The sequence below is a fragment of the Quercus lobata genome, chromosome 1 (genome assembly GCF_001633185.2).
Source record: "Quercus lobata isolate SW786 chromosome 1, ValleyOak3.0 Primary Assembly, whole genome shotgun sequence".
Classification (NCBI taxonomy): Eukaryota; Viridiplantae; Streptophyta; class Magnoliopsida; order Fagales; family Fagaceae; genus Quercus; species Quercus lobata.
Genome location: NC_044904.1, coordinates 7,962,547 through 7,984,144, shown reverse-complemented (window position 1 = coordinate 7,984,144; position 21,598 = coordinate 7,962,547). Strand labels below are relative to the sequence as shown.

The following is a 21,598-nucleotide window of genomic DNA, read 5'->3' as shown; positions in this document are numbered from 1 at the left end:
TTAGTTTGCTGAATTAAGACAATGCAGGCTTCTGACTCAAAAGAAAAGAAAAGGGTGGAAGTTTTTTTGAAAGACCAAAATTGATCCTAGAAGGTAGTCAGAAATGAACTGAAGTGCATTATTAAAGAGAACAGTACGTGACATTTTCTATATACAATGTTAGCACTAATTACATACAAAGAGAAAGTTATCAAAGATGACTCAAATAGAAGGACCGGATCTGAGCACCCTCTCAAGCTTCTCAGCCTTGGTGTAATCCTTTTCTGTGAGAGGCCCAGCTGGAAAAGGTGTGATTTCCACAGTTAGGTGGGGTGTTGGGAGCTCATCAAACAGAGCCCTCACGTTGTTACAACAAACACTTTCTCCATGAGCAGTCTCCCTTCTAATTTGACAGCCCTGCAAATTAGAAGAACAAAATTTTTGTTTTAAAATGTTATCTAGCTACCACTACTGACAGAGAAAAATATATTGGAACAAACAGAAAAGAAAATGAAACTCTAGAAATTGTTCAAGAAGTTTGCAATACCTTGTGGGAAGTGGCGTCTGTGAAGTGATCATCATCTGACAATAGGGAAGCAATGGCTTTAAGCAGGTGCCGCCCCTCAGATTTTGACGGCACTCTGTAGTTCCTTCTAAGTGTACCCTTTGTTGTAGGATGCCATTTACTCACTAATTTCCTTTTGTCAGCTGCTTCATTAACTGTTCGACAGAGCAAGAATTCGGAATACCTAGTTATTAACATTAAACAGATGATACAGCTTTGAATAGAAATTTTTTTTCTTCTTCTTTTTGATCAGTTTTAATAGATAACTCTTGAAGACAAAGTCCAAATATATATATATTTAGAATATTTATGTTGGCAGGTATAGTTTTGATCCTCATAAAATTTGATGCATGCAAGTAGAACATAAGACATGAAAGATTTCTGAGAACAAATTTTCTTTAAAAGAATGTTTTCCCATACATTTTCATCCATTTTTTTATTTAGCAGGATTGAAAGGTTATGGCAATGAAGTACAAGTTCAAAAGATGATCTATATAAAAGCACCTCCATCTTCACTCACATATCTTTATCCATCAAAATTTAAGACACTACTTAGAAGACTACGACACATGACAGAAAATCAATTATCTTAAAGATACCATTCTCTGTCCTTAGGAACTCAACACGACAGACAAACAGAAATGACAAACCATTAATTTTACTAAAAGAACAAGAAATTCTTGTTAACATGAGAGCATGTGAACTATAAATTCAAGAGCTATACCGTATATCCAATGCACAAAGCTCCCACTTTTGGGGGTTTGGGAGAGGCGATTGGCATGCAGCCTACCCCCCCTTTTTTTCCTTTTCTTTTTGAAGAGGCTGATATCCAGAATAGAACTGGAAACATGTCACTTTTGGTGGAAAGCATTTTCCATTGCACCAAAACATGGGAAGCCATTAATTCTTATTAACAAAATATTCTCCTGATGGGTGCTTTGAACCTTAAGCATCAATAGAATTTTCCCCCTAGCTGCCCCTCATTTGAAACATACCATTGAAAATTGTAATTCTTTCTACACCTTCTTTTCAGAGTCAAAACACGATAGTTCACTTCTCAGCACCACATAGAAGTAGAACAATGAATGAAAAAGTACAATCACCTAACATCCCAATCACTTTTGCCCATTTTTGTTCATGAGTGATTTTATATTATATAGAACCAAAACAAAGAATATGCTAGAAGGCTGAAGCAACCTAGTTAAATCATTACAAAAATCAATCAAGTAAAACATCAATCCTGAAGATTTTACTCAGTTATCAACCTAAATGTTGCCATATCTCCCTTAGGATTAGATGGACCTAAGGTAACAGGAATGGCTGGAATTTCATGCCAGACTTGACAATGATTCTTGTCATTAGCTTAACAACTATTAAGCAAAGGTAGTGATTTTCATGAGAATACATTATCTGGCATGCCAGCATTAATGTTAACTTTATAGACGTGTGAATTCTTCATTGCACTAGGATTCTACTTATAAGGCCCTGTGAGACAACAGTTTGTCAGCTATATTGTTCAGTAACCAGGTGTGTGCCTTTGAGGTGTATGTCACACTAATGCCACAACTTAAATACTCATTAACTAAAAATCAAGTTAAGAAATATTGGATATATTGAGAAATTAATAATAGTAACATCTTCTGCATTTTATTTCACTAATTATTTTCAGTATTTTTTTTTTTTTTTGCCTAAATTGTAATTTTATAATTAACAAGTAAAAAGTACAATTTTATTTTCAATCCAAATCCTACAAAAATTTATTGAAGAAAAAAATGACTGTTAACAAAGGATACTAGAAATATCTGCTGTTCGCATACTAATGAAGTTTGGGAATCATTTGAGTGATGGTTCTTTGGATTTATTGAAATGTAATTTTTCTAAAGTTGCCATCATTTCTGAGATGCTCCACTCTCGAAAAAGGCTACACTCAGGTAATAGATTGCTACCTCATTTTGATAATCATAACAGCAGTTCAACCTGTAATATGGTTTACTTAAAATCTTGATTTTTTATAGTTTTCCTATCACCTTGAGCCACTGATGCTTAACAGCCAACATTACCAGATCAAAACTAGCTGTTACAGAAACAATTTAATGACTAGCTTTTCAAATTTCTCAGGGAAATCCTTATGAACTTTAAAATATTTTTGCCAAAATTAGGCATAGGCTGACAGGAGTCACAGGAAAAAATTTGTTAAAATCTTACAGGATAACATGTTTTTATAATATTTATGTATTACCATTGTAATCCATGCCTAAAATTTCAGAAATAGAGAATTAACAATTAATTCATCAGGGTATTTCTTCTCATTAGTCTGGCTGTTAACTAGAGGTTGGGCCTTGGTATGATAGCAAGAGCCTTCCACCAAAAGCGAGTTTGGGAATCGGCCTCTCAAAAAAAAAAAAGGGGAGTAAGGTTACCTACCATGATCTCTCCCAAACCTTGCAAAAGTGGGAGCATTGTGCACTGGATACAACCTTTTTAGTCTTGATTTTAATTGTTTAATAAAAAGCTTAAAAATGCAGGAACTTCACCTTCAATATATCATCATCTGGGGCCTGAAAGCAAAAGCTTCCACTCTGCTATGCCTAATATTACAAACTGGCTAAGTTGGGGCAATATATTTCACTTTTTCTTGGGAATATTGAAACAAATTCAAATATGAATTATAATTTTATATTTTCTCTTCCCAGATTTCTCAGCAACCAAACACAGGGTAAGGAAGATATTCAGCTTTCATTCATTTTGGGTAACATAAGTATTAACTATCAAAGGAAAGGAGGTATGGTCAAACCCACAAACCTGGTTTCCCTTGTATGTTCTCCAACCACTGAGAGAACCCCAAATCACCAGCTCCACCATCACCACCTTCCAATTCTAAATGAAATGACAACACAATAAAATAAAATAAATTAAAAAGTTAAAAAGCTTTATATAGAAAGACAATATCTTTACATTGAAAAACCCAGAAAAAGTAGCAAATAAGTGAACCCCATTATCAAGCAATAGTGTGTATTTAAATTGAAGTAAACCTGAGACAAGTGGGTTAGATTGAGATCCAGCCAAGCCAGCCTTCAAGAGGGCATAGAAGATGCAAAGCCTTCCAGCCCACAAAACAGGAGCTTCAAGCAGAGAAGCATGAGTAGTGGTGGTAGGAAAAGCTCTATTACTGTGTGATCTTCTTTTACTACTCAAACAAAGTAAACTTTTGAGGGCATTTGTGGGTACTTCAATTTGAAAGTCTGGAAAGAAGGAGTTGGGCAACAGCAAAGTGGTGGGATTGAGATTGTTGGTATAGTTTTTGGATTCAAAAGGTAATGTGAAGCTGCTGGTGTGTACAAGAGAGAGAGGCATTTCTTTCTTTCTTTTTTTCTTATTGCCTTTACACTCAAAACTCAGGAAATGGTCTTTTGAGAGTGAGAGAGAAATATGAGAGGGTGTTGGTTTGGGCACAATGATTTTGTCTTCCAAAGTGAGAAACGGCGTCGTGCTGACTTGTGATCATTATAATAATCACGTCAACCGGTGTTTTGATTAATAAACCATATTAAAGAAGTTTTAACACAACATATTATAAGCTGTATCATTTTCTCATAAAATATTTCTAAAAATAACTCTTAAATTATGAAAGCCATTCATTAACATTTACCGTATTTATATATAATACTATATTTTGATAATATTCAGGCAAATAATGAAATTTAATTGTTCGTTAACATTTACCATATTATATATAATACTATATTTTGATAACATACAAGCAAATAATAAAATTTATTTGTTTGTCAGGTTTATCCAATCTCATTTCTTTGAATATATTTCGGACCCAAAAAAAATTAAGGAAAAAAATCCCTTGAATCTTTAATTTTCAGTGAAGATTTATTAAATTAACTGTAACTTCGTTAAAATTCTAATTTCGATCCTCAATTCTATATTTGGATGGAGGAGTATTTGAGAGGGCATAAAAAATGCAATAATAGAAGCGGAAAATAAATAAAAAGATATATGATTTGGATTGGAAAGGAATACAAAGCTTGGCTGTTTTTTTCAGAAAAGCTTGGCTGCTAGCTGCTTATAATATTGGTTTTGATTGTAGACGAAGGGAAAGGAATGGGATGGTGATGGAGACTGAAGGAGCATGGGCCCTAGAATCTGATATAAAATATCTTTTTCGAGTCTAATAACAAAAGAGCAAAGCCAGGTCACGTGGATGCGGATGATTTTCATGTCACTGTCACCTTATCCATAAAGATGACCAACAGGAATTAAATTTTCCTTCTCCGCTTACTGTAGTATCATTTGGTGCCGGTTTGGATTCAGCTGAAAGTCAGTCTGCGTTTTGCGTTTTACCTTCTTTTTTTTTCCTGCACCGTTTTTGCTTTTGGGTACAAGAGTACTGTTTATATACTGTTAAATACTGTTTATATACTGATTGATACTGTTTATGAGTCAAAAAATATTAAAAATAAAACCCACAATACTATTCACACATTTAAAAATAATTTTACTACAATGTTTTTAGTTTTCAGTTTTCAAAATAATTTAGTATATAATCCCCACTGAATATCTAATTATTTTCTTGGGTATATGTAATTCCTCATATCACACACATCAAGTTAGACCACTTTGAGTATCTAATTATTTTCTTGAATGCAATCCCTCATATCACACGTACTAAATTATTACAAAGAGAAATCCCATAGAGATTGCCCAGAGTTACTAGCTATAAATTTCTAATCTAGAATCTCATAAATATAACGAGGACTTAAGAACAACTAAGTCAAACTCATGGGGTTAATGTATACTAATTTTCCATTCTATGAATTCCATGTCGAGGTTAAAGAGATAGAGATTCATAGCTTGAAATTCAATTTGAAGCTTTCCATTTTTTTTTTGGGCTTGTGTAGGTAATTATTTAATACCAAATGAAAAAAAAAAAAAAAAAAAAAATCGATGTAGAAAAAGGATGAGAACTTATATGATTGAAAATTGAAATCCAGTTAACAGGTTCAAGTCTCCTGAAGTGCCAATGCACATGGGACATGGCATTCGGGTGGGCAGGGAGGCATGTATATTTTCCTGTCTATTTTTATTTTGATTTAAATTTAAAATCCCTTTTCTATTTCGAAAGAACCAACAGCTACAAAGGGGTTGGGGCTTCGTCGATGCTAAGTTGCTAACTACAACTACAGAATTACGTTGAAGCTCTTCTATATCTTTACAAACCGAACGTCATTTTGACCAAATGCATTTCCACATGCGGGACACTTCCGATGGCGAATCTCTAGGTTTTTTTGGATGCATGGATTGCAGAAAAGATGATAGCACTTCACGATTACAACCTGTCAAGATATAAATCACACCCACATCCATCAGTGTAACAGAATATACACACATTGAAACAAAAATAATAATAATATACTAATTTAAAGGATTTCATAAGGTCAATGAACTTAAATCTGGTATACATATAGCTAGGAATTAAAAGAAGGATCGCAGGGGTGTAAGCTTGCATGCAATGAGCACACTTACCTCCTTTGGTCGATCAGAACACACGCTGCACTTTAATATAGACTTGCAACTCTTGATTTCATCTTGGAGTTTCTGTATTGCAGCCTCTCCAGTTTCAGAACTCATCTCGGCAACCTTGATATTCAATTCCCTAAGCTCGTCCTCAAGCTTCTTCCTTGAGCTTCTGCTCAACACAATTCCATCTACTTAGATGCAAATTTAGCTTGAAACATAAACAATTTATAGGTGCTTAAATAGCTATGATCCATTTCTGTAATAACCAAAGAGCTACTAACTCTACATAAAGAAATCCCCCAACTTAGATAATCTGACTATGAAATAGCATCAAATCGTAACAACGTATTTGTAGCTTAGTATGACATGCTTTCTTGACAAGCAGATACTATATCTACATCTGCCTACCCCCTACACAAGCCCAAGAAAAAAAGTGATAGCCCTTCACCCATAGATCCACATGCCAAAAGTCAATTTCAAAGAAGCTTCACAGCCATCAATTAAAAGATTGAAGTAAAATGGTTCCAATATCACATTCACTTCAGTGAAATACTAGATCGGTATTGCCATGTTATATCAATGGTAAACCAACCTTCTGAATTAGAAGCAGGTCAGAAATGGCATCATGCACACACACACACAAAACACTGTACCAAGTGACAAACTACCTTCTCCTTCTATGTTCTAAACTATAAATTTGTGGTAGAGGTAGTTGTGTGATGCATACACAAAACCAGAAGTTCCTCAATAGACTATTATAATTTAAATGAACTCCACTCCAGAATGAGGAAAAAAAAAACACCTTTCATTCTCTAAATCCATTTGGATATCATCCATATCCTGCTGGATTTGCTCATATTCCTTCTCAGAGGAAGCAGTAGCAGATTTAAGCCACTTCAACTCCTTCTCAGCATCATTCAATTCCCACTTGGCTGTTTCCAGGCTGACTGTAAGATGTCTTTCTTCGTGAGTACATTTAATGGCTTCTGTCAGACAAGGCTCCATCTGCATTATTTAACTTTGGGTTGATAAAGGACCTAAGTAGCAAACTTCCTTTTGAGTACAGGGAATCCTTACCTGCTCTTCACTGTGAGAAATCCTCATTTTTAAGGATTCTATTGATGCATTAATTTGCTGAAGTTGCTTTTCCAATGCCTGCTTCTCAGTGAGTAAAGCGCTCTGTGCCTGCTTTGTCTTCACACTCTCGGAAACAAGCTGCATTAAGGATCTCATGAAAAAATTAGGAATGACCAGCCCATGCATTGGACTGCAGAACTGCTGGAAAACAAAGAAGGCACAGCATAACAAAACTAGCATCAATGCAGATAATAACAAGACAAACCTTGAGATTATAATCGTCCCTCTCAGTCACCTGCTGCAACAGATGTTGGTTCTGTGTCTGCATATCTTCATATGCTTGACCAATGGTCTGCAGGAAAATAATAAATCAATTGACAAGAAAACAATAAGGCAGAAAAAAGGGGAGATGTAGTGCAAGATATTAAGGAACCAAATTTGAAGCTGATTGTGAGACTCAAAATCAAAAAGAAAAATTTTAAAAACCCTGGGGTACCTCAATTTCTGCTATGTATGCCTCTGCTTCTGCGTCTTTATTTCTAATAGCCTCGGTAAGCTCCAAAACATCCCTGTAGAAAAATTGAAAGCATAGACCACAAAGGTTTTAATTGTCAAACTTTTTCTCTAGTTGCAAGCTTGAAGAACAATCCACAGTATCAATAATAAATATCTTCGTAGCAAGCAAAGCAAGAAAAGTGTATATATACATCTATTTGCAATTGAATAAAGTTCCAAAACTCCCAACTAAAAAGTAGAGAGATTATTGATCTTTAAAAAATAATACTAAAAAGATAAAGAAAGATCGAATCCGCAAAATCGTAAAACCAGCAAAACTTCCGCATACAGCATAATTCCACGATACTTATTCTCCTAGCTGAGCCCTGTTTACAGCCAACTCCACTTCATTCTAAAAGCCATATATTGGAACTGCCATCCCTCTCATTCAGAACTTCACATGGCATGAATATGCGTTCCAACTGTGAACCAAACTGAGTTTCCAGACACACTGTGTCATCAAAATGCCCCAACTCAACAAATTCTTTAGAAGTATGTCCTTTATGATAAACCCATATCATTTATACTTTCATTCATGATTCAACCAACAGAACTAAGTATCTTTTTCAACACCTTACATCTTCTCCAAGAAAGAAGAGGACACTACAGAGAATTAAAGAAATCAACCATCTCTACTGCCTCATGACCAAAATAAAAAATTAAAACCATTTCTACATATCACTTGTTATTTTAAAATATAAAAAAAATTAAAAAAAGTAATACCCTGTGCGCAGAAGTAATACACAAGATAGCATAATAACTACAAGCAAATGAAAGGTCCTAATTTCTCAACAAAAAAAAAGAAGGTCCTAACGAAAGATGTCTTCTGTTGCGTCTCCAAAGCTTCCACATCTTCAAAAGAGTGATAATTACACTCCATTTACCATATCCACATCAAGCATAAGGGGGGCTAAATTCTAAACAGCAGAAGAGTGTTTACCAAACCAACTCCTTCGACCAGCCAGTAGGTCGATCATTCTACTTGGCATCACCCATTGAACACCCCCCCCCCCTTCTTAAAAAAAAAAAAAAAAGACACAAACATATTAAAAAAAAAAAACAAAAATCTCCATAAAGCATATGCAAGATCGCAATGAAGAATACAAAAAAGAAAAAGCAAAACATCACTCTAATCCTTTAACCTTCCCCCATGCCCCTTAAGAAAAAGGAAAAAAAAAAACATTTCCTTAAGTTTGTCATGGGAAGAAATCCAATTGAAAACACGTGCACACACACATAATGTCATCCAACTACAGATTTTCAAAACTAAAAAACCCCTTCAATGTGGATACAATTTTAGACGAAGAAAAAAAAAAAAAGAGAAGCAACCTCTCAGAAGCATCCAATTTAACCCTTAAATCGGCTATTTCAGCTTCAGCAGCAGAAAGCCTTTGTTGGCAAGCAGCCTCAGCTTCATTGGCAGCTTTAACTCTCAACTCTAGACTATGTTCATCTAAAGCATTTCTCAAGACTACAGCTTGTGAGTGAGCTCTGCGTTCTGATTCTTTGATTTCCATCAAATCTCTGCAATTCAAAATTAAAGGGTTAAATGTATGAATATGAGATGCATTTACCACCCATTAAGGGGGGAAAGCAGTGTGAAATAAGGGGCAAAATTTGTATATTAGCCAGTGTCATTAAAAGTGCACTTAGGTGCGCTTAAAGGTCAAAGCTTAAAGCCCCAAGGTCTGAGCGCTTCACTTGGACAAAAAAGAGCTCATTTAATGAAGCGCGCTTTAGGCACGCTTTTTTGAAGCTTTTTGAAGAAGAAGCACAAAGTAGGTCAAGGCATGCTTTTTTATTTTATCCTTAAAAAAAAGATGAATCATCAAAATTAATTGCTTGATTTACTTATCAAAAAAAAATTAATTGCTTGATCTTGAAAGAAATGACATGGACCAATGATTTACTATACAACCACTATTCTTAAGGTGTTGTATTACACAATTTTTTTTTTTTTTTTATTTACATGTCAAAAGATACGAACAATAATTTACTATTCTTGTGCTTTTTGGTCTTTGATTTTTAGATGTATGTTGATTGAACCATATACATCATTTGATCATAACTATCATGGTTATGTATTTTTATAAAGCACAAGAGAATAAAATGTTATGTTTAAACTTTCTAATTATGATATTGTCCATTGATAATTGTTTTCAATTAAGTGTAAATATAAATTTTATGAATTGAAATAACTTAAGTAAAGTTTGAATACAAACATTATACAATTGCACTTTACCTAATTACTAAAATATACAAATTTTGAGTTTTTATATATATTTTTTTATTATATGTTACAAATATTTCTATTAAAGGTTATTAGATATTATATTTGAAAAATGGGTGTTTTACTTCAATAAGGCGCACACTTGTGCTTTGCGCCTAGGCTCCAAGAGGCCTATGTGCACTTTGACACTTTTACCAACACTGAAATTAGCATATATACCAAAATGTTTACCTAGAGAGCTCAATCTGTCATTATATCCTAACAAGTTGTATACCAAAATCATATAATCACATACACATCTGATTCTCATCTTCCTATCTATGCAGAGACAAAAAACTCTTCTAAAGCAAAATGCATAGTACTTCTGAGTTGTTACCCTTGAAAATAATGGAATATCCATTGAACCCATTGAACCGCTGTCATAACTGAAAGAAGTGGCAAGAGTACTATGTCTGTTCAAAGATACAACCATTCTGCTGATTGATACTCAATCCATCATTTGGACAGATATCTCTCACGCATAAAAGGCTTTTATAGATTCAGACTTGTGACTTTCTTTTATATTAGCACAACTGCAAAGATTACCACTGCAAAGATTACCACCTTTACTCATAGCTAATCTTCCTCTCAAACATAATAGTTACGTATATGCATGAGTAATGATATGTTAAAAAAGGAAAGAAAACATTAAGAGCGACATTTACAGAAGGAGATGCCGGAAATTCTTGATATGCCCTCTTACTATTCATTTTTTATATAGGAATCAATGGTTCCAATAAGATAAGAAATATTCGTGAATGGGACAGCTGGTAGGGACACATCAGCACTAGAAAATTCCAAACCCTTCTAGAAAGGTACTACCCATACAACATGAGTACAACCCAAAATATTATTATTTTTCTATTTCTCAAAAAGAAATAATTACAACAAATAATACCAAGATATCAGCTTTTACTTTTTAAGTATGAAACATATTGATACCATCACTTTCATATTTAACAACATAAACCATTAGATAAGGATCCTCAATTTACCTATTGTCATGACTTTCCTGTCCATACAAGTCCAAGAAGATTTGTAGTTCCAGTTTTTCCTTCTGCAACTTATCAATCTGCAATATGTTTGTCTTTATCATTTTCTATATAAGCTCAGTTATAGAACAGTCCAGAAAATCTTAAAAATCATAATTCATATACTTCAAAAGAAATGGTCACTTAATCCAAAGCTTAAGCACATATATCTCCATGTGCTTCTTTTTTTTCGTGTGTTTCATTCTCTTCTTTTCCTTGTTCTTGTCTAGTTAACAACTTCAAATATTTTCATCTCATATATTCATGATTCGCACCAAATTTCACTGGAAAACATTTTCCAACATTCTATTTGACTGAACACCATCATCAGAATGTAATCTTGTTTCCATAATCATGCAAGTCAGTTGCGACCTATAGCCACAAAATGCAAATATAGCACATGATATACCAAATTCATGGATTTTTCAATAGGGAAATCAGACATGAAACTGGGGGGAAAAATGCATTTAATATCTAATTTGACTGAGCAGGAAATACTCTAGAGGGACAGATATGACGAGAATGCTTCAGTAAAATTGATTCTTTAAAAATAAAATTGGGGGTATCAGACAGCAAGGACAGAAATTCAAAGAATCTGTGTAATATAGGGTTACATGCAAAATCAATACATAAGAAAAATATAATAACATCAATGCCAAAAGGATCCCATCAAATAGTTGAGGAAAAATCATACAACTAAGAACTAACAAGAAGTAGTGTTGAAGCATGTGATCATAATTAGAATTGAGAATCTTACCAGTTCCTTAAGAGACTTGATCTCCATCATCTGTTCAGCACATTTGTCTGCTAAGCTCTGCATTTCATTACTCTACACAAAAAACACAGGAAAAGGTAAATTTCAGAAAAGAGTCTCCTCATAAGAGAAAATGATGACAACATAGATATAGTATGAATAAAAGGAAAATCTTAACATGGTTAGCAGTTCCATTGATTTCTAAACCACTATTTTTTTTTTTTTGGGGGGGGGGGGGGGGGTGGGGGTGTTGGGCGTGGATAATTTGATAGTTTCAATTAGGGAGTAGATATTTGAGCCCTGAACATTTCCATTAGAAACACAAGGTGGTGCCCATAGGGCTAAAAGGCTCTTAGCCAAAGCTTAAAGAAATCTATGGATAGTATTTACTTATTCAACTTTTTTCTTTTTTTGGTTTGGGGTAGTGGGGAGGGAAGTACAACTCTCCCTATATTGTGGTCACTTTCCTATCTCTTCACAAGTATATACCAGGCCCAAAAAGGGAACATTGTGGAAGACGGACAACCAACATATAACTACAATCACATTCTTGAAAGATCAATCTCAAAAATAGGTAGCCAAATATGAAGTAGGTAGTATAATAACAAACCTTTTGTATTTGTTTGGGGGTCAAGGGAGGGTACTCAACAATTCTGCCTATTTTATGCCCAGTGTCCTTAGTCTACCCTATACCCCAAAAGCAATATGTTGTTGCAGATTAATTGCCAACAAATATTTTCAATCACAATTTTTAAAGATGTATTCCAAAAAGAGAAATAGCCACAACACGGTTAGAGGCAACGAGAAAGGACATGATTGCTATTTTTTTAATGGTAATTACAAGAACCCAGAGGGTATCGAACCCACGACCTCACCATCCGTCTTGTTCTTTACAAGGAGAGGAGATGAAATTTGAGCTAAAGCGCATTAGCACCTAATTACTAAAATTTGTGGAGAATATGGCTCTCGGCATGGCTACAAATTACTAAGGAATTATCAAAAGTTGAGATCACTTTTTTTTTTTGGTTGAAAAGTAAGAAATTTTTTAGATGGTGCTTTAAAAAACATCACAGCCAGGTACACGCAAATAGTACTTGAGTTACTACAAGACATGATCTAAAGTTACAAAAGTCCAGAAAGTCCAGCAAATCAGAAAAAGAAAGAACACTTAATGCAGCAATCCAATCATACATAGAGTGTGAGAATTTCATTTTTAACTCCAATGGTGAGTGATCATTCCCTTCAAATGTGAGGGCGTTCTGTTCACTCCAAATAGTCCACATGATGCATAAGAATAATTTGACTAACAAGAGAAGAAACAAAATAGGTAAATGAGACAAAACCTTCCTATCTAGTTGAGCTTTTAGAGACTGGGCTTCCTCACTTAAGGACAGTGCGTCATGGGCTGCCTCCTTCCATCGCTTCAATTGAGTTTCCATCATTCCCATTTCTTTAGACAAAGCCGAAGCCATTACACGAAACTCTGATTTAATATCCTTTCTCCCTGCAGTAAGTAACACCCTTACAAACCAGAAGCTCCAGAAAATTGCTCCCATAAAAATAAATTAAAATCAAATGTGTAATTTGACCTGCATCCTGCACAGCTTCTTCCATCTTAATCTCAAGCTCATTCTTTTCGTCGATACGTTTCTGTAGCTGAAGCTCCAATTCTCCAATCCTAGATTCAGCATTATCAATTGCATTCCTCAAAGCATCTGCTGATTCTAGTTTTACACTCACCTCCTTCTCCCTTCTCATGATAAGAGGCCTTTCAGCCTGAAATTATAATTTTTAAAAAGACCCATATAGAACAAGCAAAAAAAGCAAGTGCCAACATGTAAGACAAGACAGTTCAACCTGCAGAGACTCTGTCAATACTTTGTACTGCTCCACTTCAGCATTCCAATGTTGGAGTTGATCATTTCGCAAAGAGTATAATCGGGATAAGCGAATATATTTTTCATCCTTCAGTTCATTCTGTACGAGTACAATATTAAAAGTGAGATTCATGAATATAATTAAAGTGAATATAAAGTGAGACCCTGAGACAAGGAATATCAACTATAGAAGATGAAAAGAATTCAATCTCAGAGACCTGAAGATCTTGCAATTGTTTTGACAAGCTTAGATTTTCTCCCTGTGCATCTTGAACCTCAGAAAGACGATCTTCTGCCAGTATCTACATTATTTGTTTAAACACATGCCTGGTTAGAGAGGGATTTGGGAGGGTGAGAGTGGGGAGAGGGGGGGAAGCAACTTGTTTATATTGTGATACCTTTGATTCCTCAATAGAGTCCTTCAATTCCCGCAAACCCATTGTCCTATCTACAGGCTTTTCTGGTGACAAGTTTCCATTGGCTGTACCATGAGTGGGGGTATGCATCCCAGATGCTACATCCTTTTGCATTTTCAGATTGACTAGTTTTCTTCTACTCTCTTCAAGTTCAGCAACACACTCGTCCAGCTCACCTTTCAACAAAAACAGAAGATATACACATCAATATACAATCTAGAGGTCTCATGTGATGGATACGCAACTAGTAAATTGTGGTAGTAGAATTATCTGCCTGCACGCTTCTTGAATCTGGGATGCATACCCCCACTCATGGTAATCTTGATACTTATACATTTACAAGTAAGAGAATAAATTTGTGCCACAATAATGTAAATTATATGTTCAGAAAGAACTATCTTAGAGACCTGCAAGGCGCTTAATCTCAGATTCATGAATTGAATGGCTGCTAATGTAAGTTTGAATCTTCTCAATGTATTCTTTATGCTTCAAGTGGAGAATATCAATCACTTCACCCAGCTTGATAGCCTCCTCTTTCATAATATCATCAATCTTTGACAATTGGATGATGGCATCTGAGAACCCCAAAAGTGTTATAATGACATAATCAATACAAATCTCATGAAAAAGACACTTGCAAAGATTAACCAAAAAAAAAAAAAAAAAAAAAAAAACGACCAACCTAAACATAAAAAACAGATATGAAGAACGATGAATTAACAATTGGACCTCACATCAAGATTTCTTCTGACCTTCTGAAGATAGTTTTCCATGCAACGCACGTGCAATGCTCTCAGTCCTCACCCTTTGATCATCAATTGAATCTTGCAGGATTTTCAACAACTCCCTAGTAGATGAATGACGCAAAGCAAGGGCATCTTCAACATATCTAATGATCTCATCATTACCATTGGCTTCAATAGAACCCCTTTGTAGCAGTCTACAAAGAAATATTTCCTCAGCAGGACATGATGGAATTGAACCTAGAATGTATCTCAAGTCAATCAACCTTATATGACATGAAAAATCTTGGACGTCCAATTAAGCTGTCATAGGAAATACAACAGACTACATGGGTTTATTGAAAAAATTAGAGAAAAAAATACCTCGAGAGTGATCAGCAGAGTCCAGAAATTCCAAAGAAACCTGGCCTGCCCCAGCTCGTACTCCGAGAAGGATTAAGTCATCAACCAACTATACAGCAAAACAATGAAATTTTTTATTGGGAACTTCAGTCATTATGGACTAGAAAATGTAAGCATGAACAGAAAGTGCATATCTATACTGTCTAAAAAAACGGTCACTTTAGAATTTAATTCCACCCTTCTGCCATTGTGCCACGTAGGATCCCACTGCTCACTTTTTCTTTTATTTTTTCTTCTTCTTCTTCAATAAGTCTTAATTATATAATGCTTAAACAATTTTCAGTTTTCCTCTTTAACGCTCCTCCATTTGGCTCTTCCTCTTTCCATCAAACACCTCTAATTGCCCATGACATTAATCTCTTTCCTTATTTACCTGCTCCCTTGTTATTCATGTTTAATTAATTTTTTTCCCATCTTCCCCACTCTTGTTATTTCTTATTTAATAGTGATTAATTGATGCTTGATATGCTTCCACAATTTTTGACTTCCTTCTTTAACATCTCCTATTAATTCTTCTCCCCAATTTAGCTCTTCCTCTCCATCAAACCCCTTTGTTGCCCCATGACATATTTCTTTTCCTTGTGGACAGAATTTACCTCCAAATCAGTTTAAAGGAAAATTTCTCCAATTTACTACGTGCCAATTGAAATGACCATCTACATGCACTTATAGACACTGACCTATTTAATGAGTAATGTGATTTAATAGACCTGGATGATTTTAATGAACCGCTACGTAACAGGTTGGAAGAAATTACTTGAAATTGATTTGGAGGAAAACTTTACTTATAAAAAAAAAACAAAAAAAAAAATTGGAGGAAAACTTTATCTTTTATTTTTTATCTGCTCCTTCATTGTTCACACTTTTTTTTTTCCTTCTTTTTTCATAAGAAAAGGAATTTATAGAAAGGCTAAAAATAAATTAATTAAAATTGTTCAAATAAAATATGACTATATTAAAATCCCTTGCTTTTTTATTGTTTCTTCTTTTCTCTCCAATAATCTCTTAGTTGCCCCGTGACATTAATTTATTTTCCTTAAGGACAAAGTTTACCTCCAAATTGATTATACCATTTTGGAGGAAAATCCCTCCAACCCACTCCATTGTGATTGGAACAAACACTCGAATGTACCATTAGTTAGTTAGGGACCTATTTAATGAAGGACAAATTATTAGCTACAAAACTGGTTGTAGCCTTAAGCTACAAAACTGGTTGTAGCCTTACTCAATATCTTTTTATTGCAGATAAATTTTGACAAATTCACTATTAGATTACATGTTCTTTTTGTATCCTTCATGCTTGCAAAATTTTAATTTCTAGAAAATTAAAGATCAATAGCTATGTTATCAATAAATTATTTAAATTGCAAGTTTTATAGCTTAAAATTATACATAAAATATAAGCTTATAGATCATATTGTAAATAGTATCCAATTGACACAAAATTTGACACGTGTATTAAGAGCGTAAAGAATATGCAATTTAACGGTTATATTTATAAAATATGTAATAATGTTTATTTTATTCAGTTAGAGTGTAGCCTTAGGCTACAACTAATTTTATAGCTAAACTTTGTTTTTTAATGAATCCTATGACTTATTTAAAAATTTAAAATGTAATTTGATTTAATACACGATGATGGTTTTATGAATCTCCACATACTGGATTGGCAAAGATTCCTTCAAACCATTTTGTAGAAAAACTCTCTCCTTTCATTATTTATTGGCTCCTTCATAATTCACATTTAATTATTTTTTATTTTTCCTACTTCCTTGCCCTTTTATTATTTCTTATTTTCTCCACAAATCTCTCATATCTCTTTTATTTTCGTCTTAAGTCCCTTTGATTTTACTAATTTACCATTCTTATTATTGTTTTTTATGACAAGGAACCTCTTCAAGGCAAGGCAACTTTGTGTACCCACCCTTGTCAAGTAAACCCTACATACACGACCTCGCCTACGAGATACACATGCAAGAACCATGTACCGGGTAATTTGAGGACTTGAATCGGAGACCTCATGGGGGGTTCCCATGAGGCCAACCAATTGAGCTAACCCATGCAGGCCCCAATTTACCATTAAATTGATGCTTTATTTGTTTCAAAACTCTTTCCTAATCTAATGGTTGAATGCTTCCACAGATTTTTGCTTCCCTATTATGCCTTCAACTCTCCTTCCCACAACCCAACCCAACCCCTTCAACTCCTCCTCCCTCCGTCAAACCCAATAAACATTTCAAACCCCTCTAGTTGCCCAAGAAATTAATTTTTTTTCTTAAATTATTACATTTACTCCTTCAGCCCCTTATATTCTTGCATTTAAAGTTCATTCCTCTCTTTCTCCTTCTTCACCCTAGATTTCCCATAAACAAAAATATGATAGTAATGGGTTTCAATACATTTCCAATGTGAATTTTTTTTTTCAATACTCTATTTTTAGATTTGCATATGCTCTCTCTCTCTCTCTCTAACCTTATTTATTTTCATGCTTTTTTGTTCACAGATTTCTTTCTTATTTTTTATTGATTGAGGATAGACTATAGAGGTTCACAGAATGGGGCAATGGTATTGCCTTGCCAAAGGAGGAAAACAAAGGACCTAAAACAGAGAAATTAGACAAAAAGTATAGTTTTTCTGATCAACAACAACAAGAAAGCCTTAGTCCCAAAATTTGGGGTTAGCTATAGATCCTTGATAGATTAGATTGAGTTGGTCACATGAATAATTGGGTTAAATACTTTGTTAACAACTACGTTATGGAGTTTTAAATGCTTAAGTTTTGTTAGTAACTTCACCTTCTAGTTTGTTACTACACTTTATAATTCATGCTAACCCACTAGCGATCTTCCAAAATTGCCAACATTTTATCCTTTTTGGGCCTTGCTAATTGGTTTGTATTAAGTTTAGTGCTAAGGTTCCCTTTCTCATAACTCATAGCACAAGGTGTATTGTTGCAATGACTAAAGCTCTTCCATTTTGATACTAATATGTTGTTTTTGTTATTATTTTATTGGAAGATTGATTAAGGGATACATTGTGATTACAACATTTGATATAATACATTATTTTTAGACTTAAATTAAATTTGGACATTTCTTTGTGTTTTGCTTCATGCATTGTTGTTTTTTTTGTAATTACAGTATCTTCCCATTATTTTATTTTATTTTTTTTAATAAATAAATGGTCGTATTCTGAAAGAACTACCTCATGAACAGTACAAAGCATAAGATAGTCCCAGAAATTGTATCCAAAGAATTACAATTAAAGGATATTGAATTAGCAAACTCAGTGATAGTACCACTGTCCCTTAAACCCAAGAAAGTTAGACCATTCACTGAGTAACCAAAGAAAGAAAGCCTCAACTGCACTTCTGACACTTCCACACCTTCAAAAGTACAGGAATTCTACACTTGCCACAGCACACACAAAGGAGCTAAATTCCACACAGCGGACAAGCAATTGTTGAACCAATTCCACCAACCAACCAATGCATCAACTATTATCCATAGCATCACCCAAATAACTCCAAGGAGACTAAATGCATAGGCAAACACACAATGAAGTAACAAATGCACAGTATTTACCTAGCCAATTCCTCTTAAAACATTATATGATTTGATTTTTCACATTTTTACAAAATTTATCACTATCCATTCATGAATCTGGCCATATATTCCAAAATATTTTGAATTAGGTAAGATTTTATGTGATGCTTTCTCCATTTAGCTATAGTGTTTGAATGGTGAGTCTTGAGAAAATTTTGGATTACATGCAATAATAGATGACTATACCATTGTTTTGAATGAACACCGTGCATCACACGGGCTTGTGACTATTAAACATAATAATCAAAACTCACCTGATTCCAGAGTTGGTTCACTACAATTAATATATCATCATACGAACTTTGCTTGTCTTTTAATTCTTTAATCCTCGCCTCAATATCATGCAACTCTTGTTTTTGTATGTCTATCTGCTGAAGAAGTTTCTGATTCTGGTACTGGAGCACTGTAGCATCAACCTGCACGAATATGTATAACCATTTAGCAAAACATTTCTATCAATATGCCAGAACCATTCTCTGCAATATCTGTAAGATCATGCATAACAAGTCACACACTTATCAAAAAAAAAAAAAAAACAAAGTCACACACAATTGGAAATACATAAACAAAGAAATTTCACTCTGAAACTACTTATTTTTATAAGGAAGGAAATAGATAAACAACTAAAATGTTGTACAATTTGATGTCCAACTACTAAATATAATGGGCTAAGAACACAGCTGTCTAAATGCTTCACTTTGAATTGAAAGATAGTTAATAGTAGGATTGCTTGTGCTTGAGCAACACATGTAATTGTTTATATGATTAATCAAGAAATGTTCCAAACATTAATAGTGAGGATTGTTGTACAGTATGCTCTACAACGTGCAACTAATCTAAGTGAAGTTCTCCTACATCATAAAAAAAAAAAAAAAAAAAATGTTCCAAACATAAAGTGCATACAGATGTAGGGGGCTCTAATGCCTAGATTGGATACATAAATTTGTAGGGTAAAGAGATATCTCTTTAGGCTTTGTTGATTTTTCACAAAATGATCCTCTTCTTCTTCTTTTTTCTATTGGTAATTACACATGCACCTGTTGGGTCTTGAACCCACAGCCTCACCTTCACCTTGCTCTTACAATGAGAAAATAATTATGTATTTTGCTCAAGAGTAGTCCGTAAATATAAATCGTTCAACACTTGTGCTCTGTTCCATGTAACATAACAATCTTAATGCTCTCTTTGCTTACCCAGAAAATTAAGATTATATCACACCCAATAAAAAAATAAAAAAATTGAGATTGATTTTCTCTTTTGATTTCCAATAATAAATGTCACCCCAGCTGACTCCAAATTTGTACATCGCACATTTGAGGACCAGTCTTTATTTTCTAAAGACCCCAAACAGCAAATTCTTGGTTGCGTTTGGTTACAAGGATTTGATGAAAAATGCCGCAGCTTGATACGTATTTAACCAGACTAAGTGATTTGAGCTTTGTGGATTTTTCTCTAACAAAAACGCTTATAATGTTATTGATTTGAAATGACACTTTACATCTACCTCATTTCAAATCCACATATTAATAAACCTCAAATCCATCCATACACCTCATCAACAAGGAAAAAAATGCCCTATCATGATTTATTCAAGTCATTTAAACTAAAAATTCAAATCAAACCCCTCCTCCTAAAAACTTCTATCGAAATGAACCATTTGTATTCATACTTTTTCAAGTTTCTTCAGTCTTACGTTTTTTAGCAACCAGACTCAACTTCAGCTCAAAGGCAACCAACAAAATTCCTTACAAGCATATTTTTGGTTCCAACTTGATTGAGGATACATCCACTTCCGCTCAACTGCACCCAAACACTTCTTAGCCTATTAAACACAATATATAAAAATCTTTCTCAGCAACCAAACAGAAACAGAACCACAGCTTCACCTGAATTGAACCTAATGGCTCTGACTTGACAATCAAGCACAACTGAAATTAATACACTTCCTTTTTCTCATTCCTCAACTTAAACAGATATTTTAGACTAAAATTTAAAAAATTCAAACTAGTTTCTTAAAGAAGCATAATTGATGGTCCCACTTCAATGAGGAGTGAAACAAATTCAACTTGATTCCACTAAATTTAACATAGTCTCTGCTCCCCCAGCCTCATATACTTGAAAACCCTAAAGAATTCACAATTTCAACCCTATAATTTCACAGAAATCAAAATAACAACAACTCTTCGCCTAATTTGACAACGATCGCACACAAAAGCTGCTAGTAACATCACATGCAAAATTGAATTCACACATTATTTTCATTCTACCGCTTCTACTATATCAAAAATAAATAAACAAATAAAAGCTAATTTACCGGGGAACCAAACAGAAGACTACAAGAAAGAGAGAGAGAGAGGATTTGCTTACGGTTTTGTTGGTTGATGGGGAAGTGGCGGCGGTGGCGGAATTGCGAGGCGAGGCGGAGGAGAAAGGGCTGAGGTGAGGACGCTTCGTCTCGGGCTCATCGTAGTCTGCTTCGTTCTCCATTTTTTTTTTTTTTTTTGGATTCACGCTTTTCTGCTTCTGATTGTGGAAACCGCCACACCAATACACTACCGTTACTACATTAGTTTTATATAACTCTTGTGTTAACTTAACTCTGGTTAAACCACATTTATTTGCTGTTTTGGTGTTTAAGTAAAAAAAAAATTAAATTAAATGAGGTGGCAATTTCTAGACCGTAGATCTTTTTTATTTTTTTCTAAACAGATCCTAACCCTTAACTGAAAAATTGGGTCTCATATCATATCTATTACAAAACGTCGTCGGATTAGATAAAGTCACGTAGTCGGTTAGTGC

General features: G+C 34.3%; 2 protein-coding genes across 5 annotated transcripts; both read right to left on the bottom strand.

The window, feature by feature from the left end:
* Positions 1–94: 94 nt before the first annotated feature.
* On the bottom strand, positions 95–3,990 carry LOC115977038. The gene is made up of 4 exons (XM_031098671.1): positions 3,577–3,990; positions 3,347–3,421; positions 527–699; positions 95–396 (listed from the first exon to the last, which is right to left on the bottom strand). The coding sequence occupies exons 1-4, from the start codon at positions 3,896–3,898 to the stop codon at positions 202–204; spliced, it is 765 nt and encodes a 254-aa protein (XP_030954531.1). The 5' UTR covers positions 3,899–3,990; the 3' UTR covers positions 95–201.
* Positions 3,991–5,498: 1,508 nt separating this feature from the next.
* LOC115977013 (E3 ubiquitin-protein ligase BRE1-like 2) lies at positions 5,499–21,350 on the bottom strand. Of its 4 annotated transcripts, XM_031098636.1 has the most exons (19): positions 21,167–21,350; positions 19,054–19,215; positions 15,156–15,243; positions 14,802–15,032; positions 14,457–14,624; positions 14,032–14,225; positions 13,852–13,935; positions 13,614–13,733; positions 13,346–13,532; positions 13,100–13,260; positions 11,760–11,831; positions 10,967–11,043; positions 9,032–9,226; positions 7,644–7,716; positions 7,413–7,499; positions 7,148–7,285; positions 6,873–7,075; positions 6,077–6,239; positions 5,499–5,886 (listed from the first exon to the last, which is right to left on the bottom strand). In XM_031098636.1, exons 1-19 carry the CDS (start codon positions 21,284–21,286, stop codon positions 5,755–5,757), a joined length of 2,655 nt encoding a protein of 884 aa, XP_030954496.1. In that variant the 5' UTR covers positions 21,287–21,350; the 3' UTR covers positions 5,499–5,754. The 4 variants fall into 4 exon arrangements, with proteins under 4 accessions (XP_030954496.1, XP_030954510.1, XP_030954520.1 ...); XM_031098650.1 differs by lacking the exons at positions 15,156–15,243; positions 19,054–19,215; positions 21,167–21,350 and having other exon boundaries at positions 14,784–14,873; XM_031098660.1 differs by lacking the exons at positions 15,156–15,243; positions 19,054–19,215; positions 21,167–21,350 and having other exon boundaries at positions 14,779–14,869.
* Between the last annotated feature and the right edge of the window lie 248 nt (positions 21,351–21,598).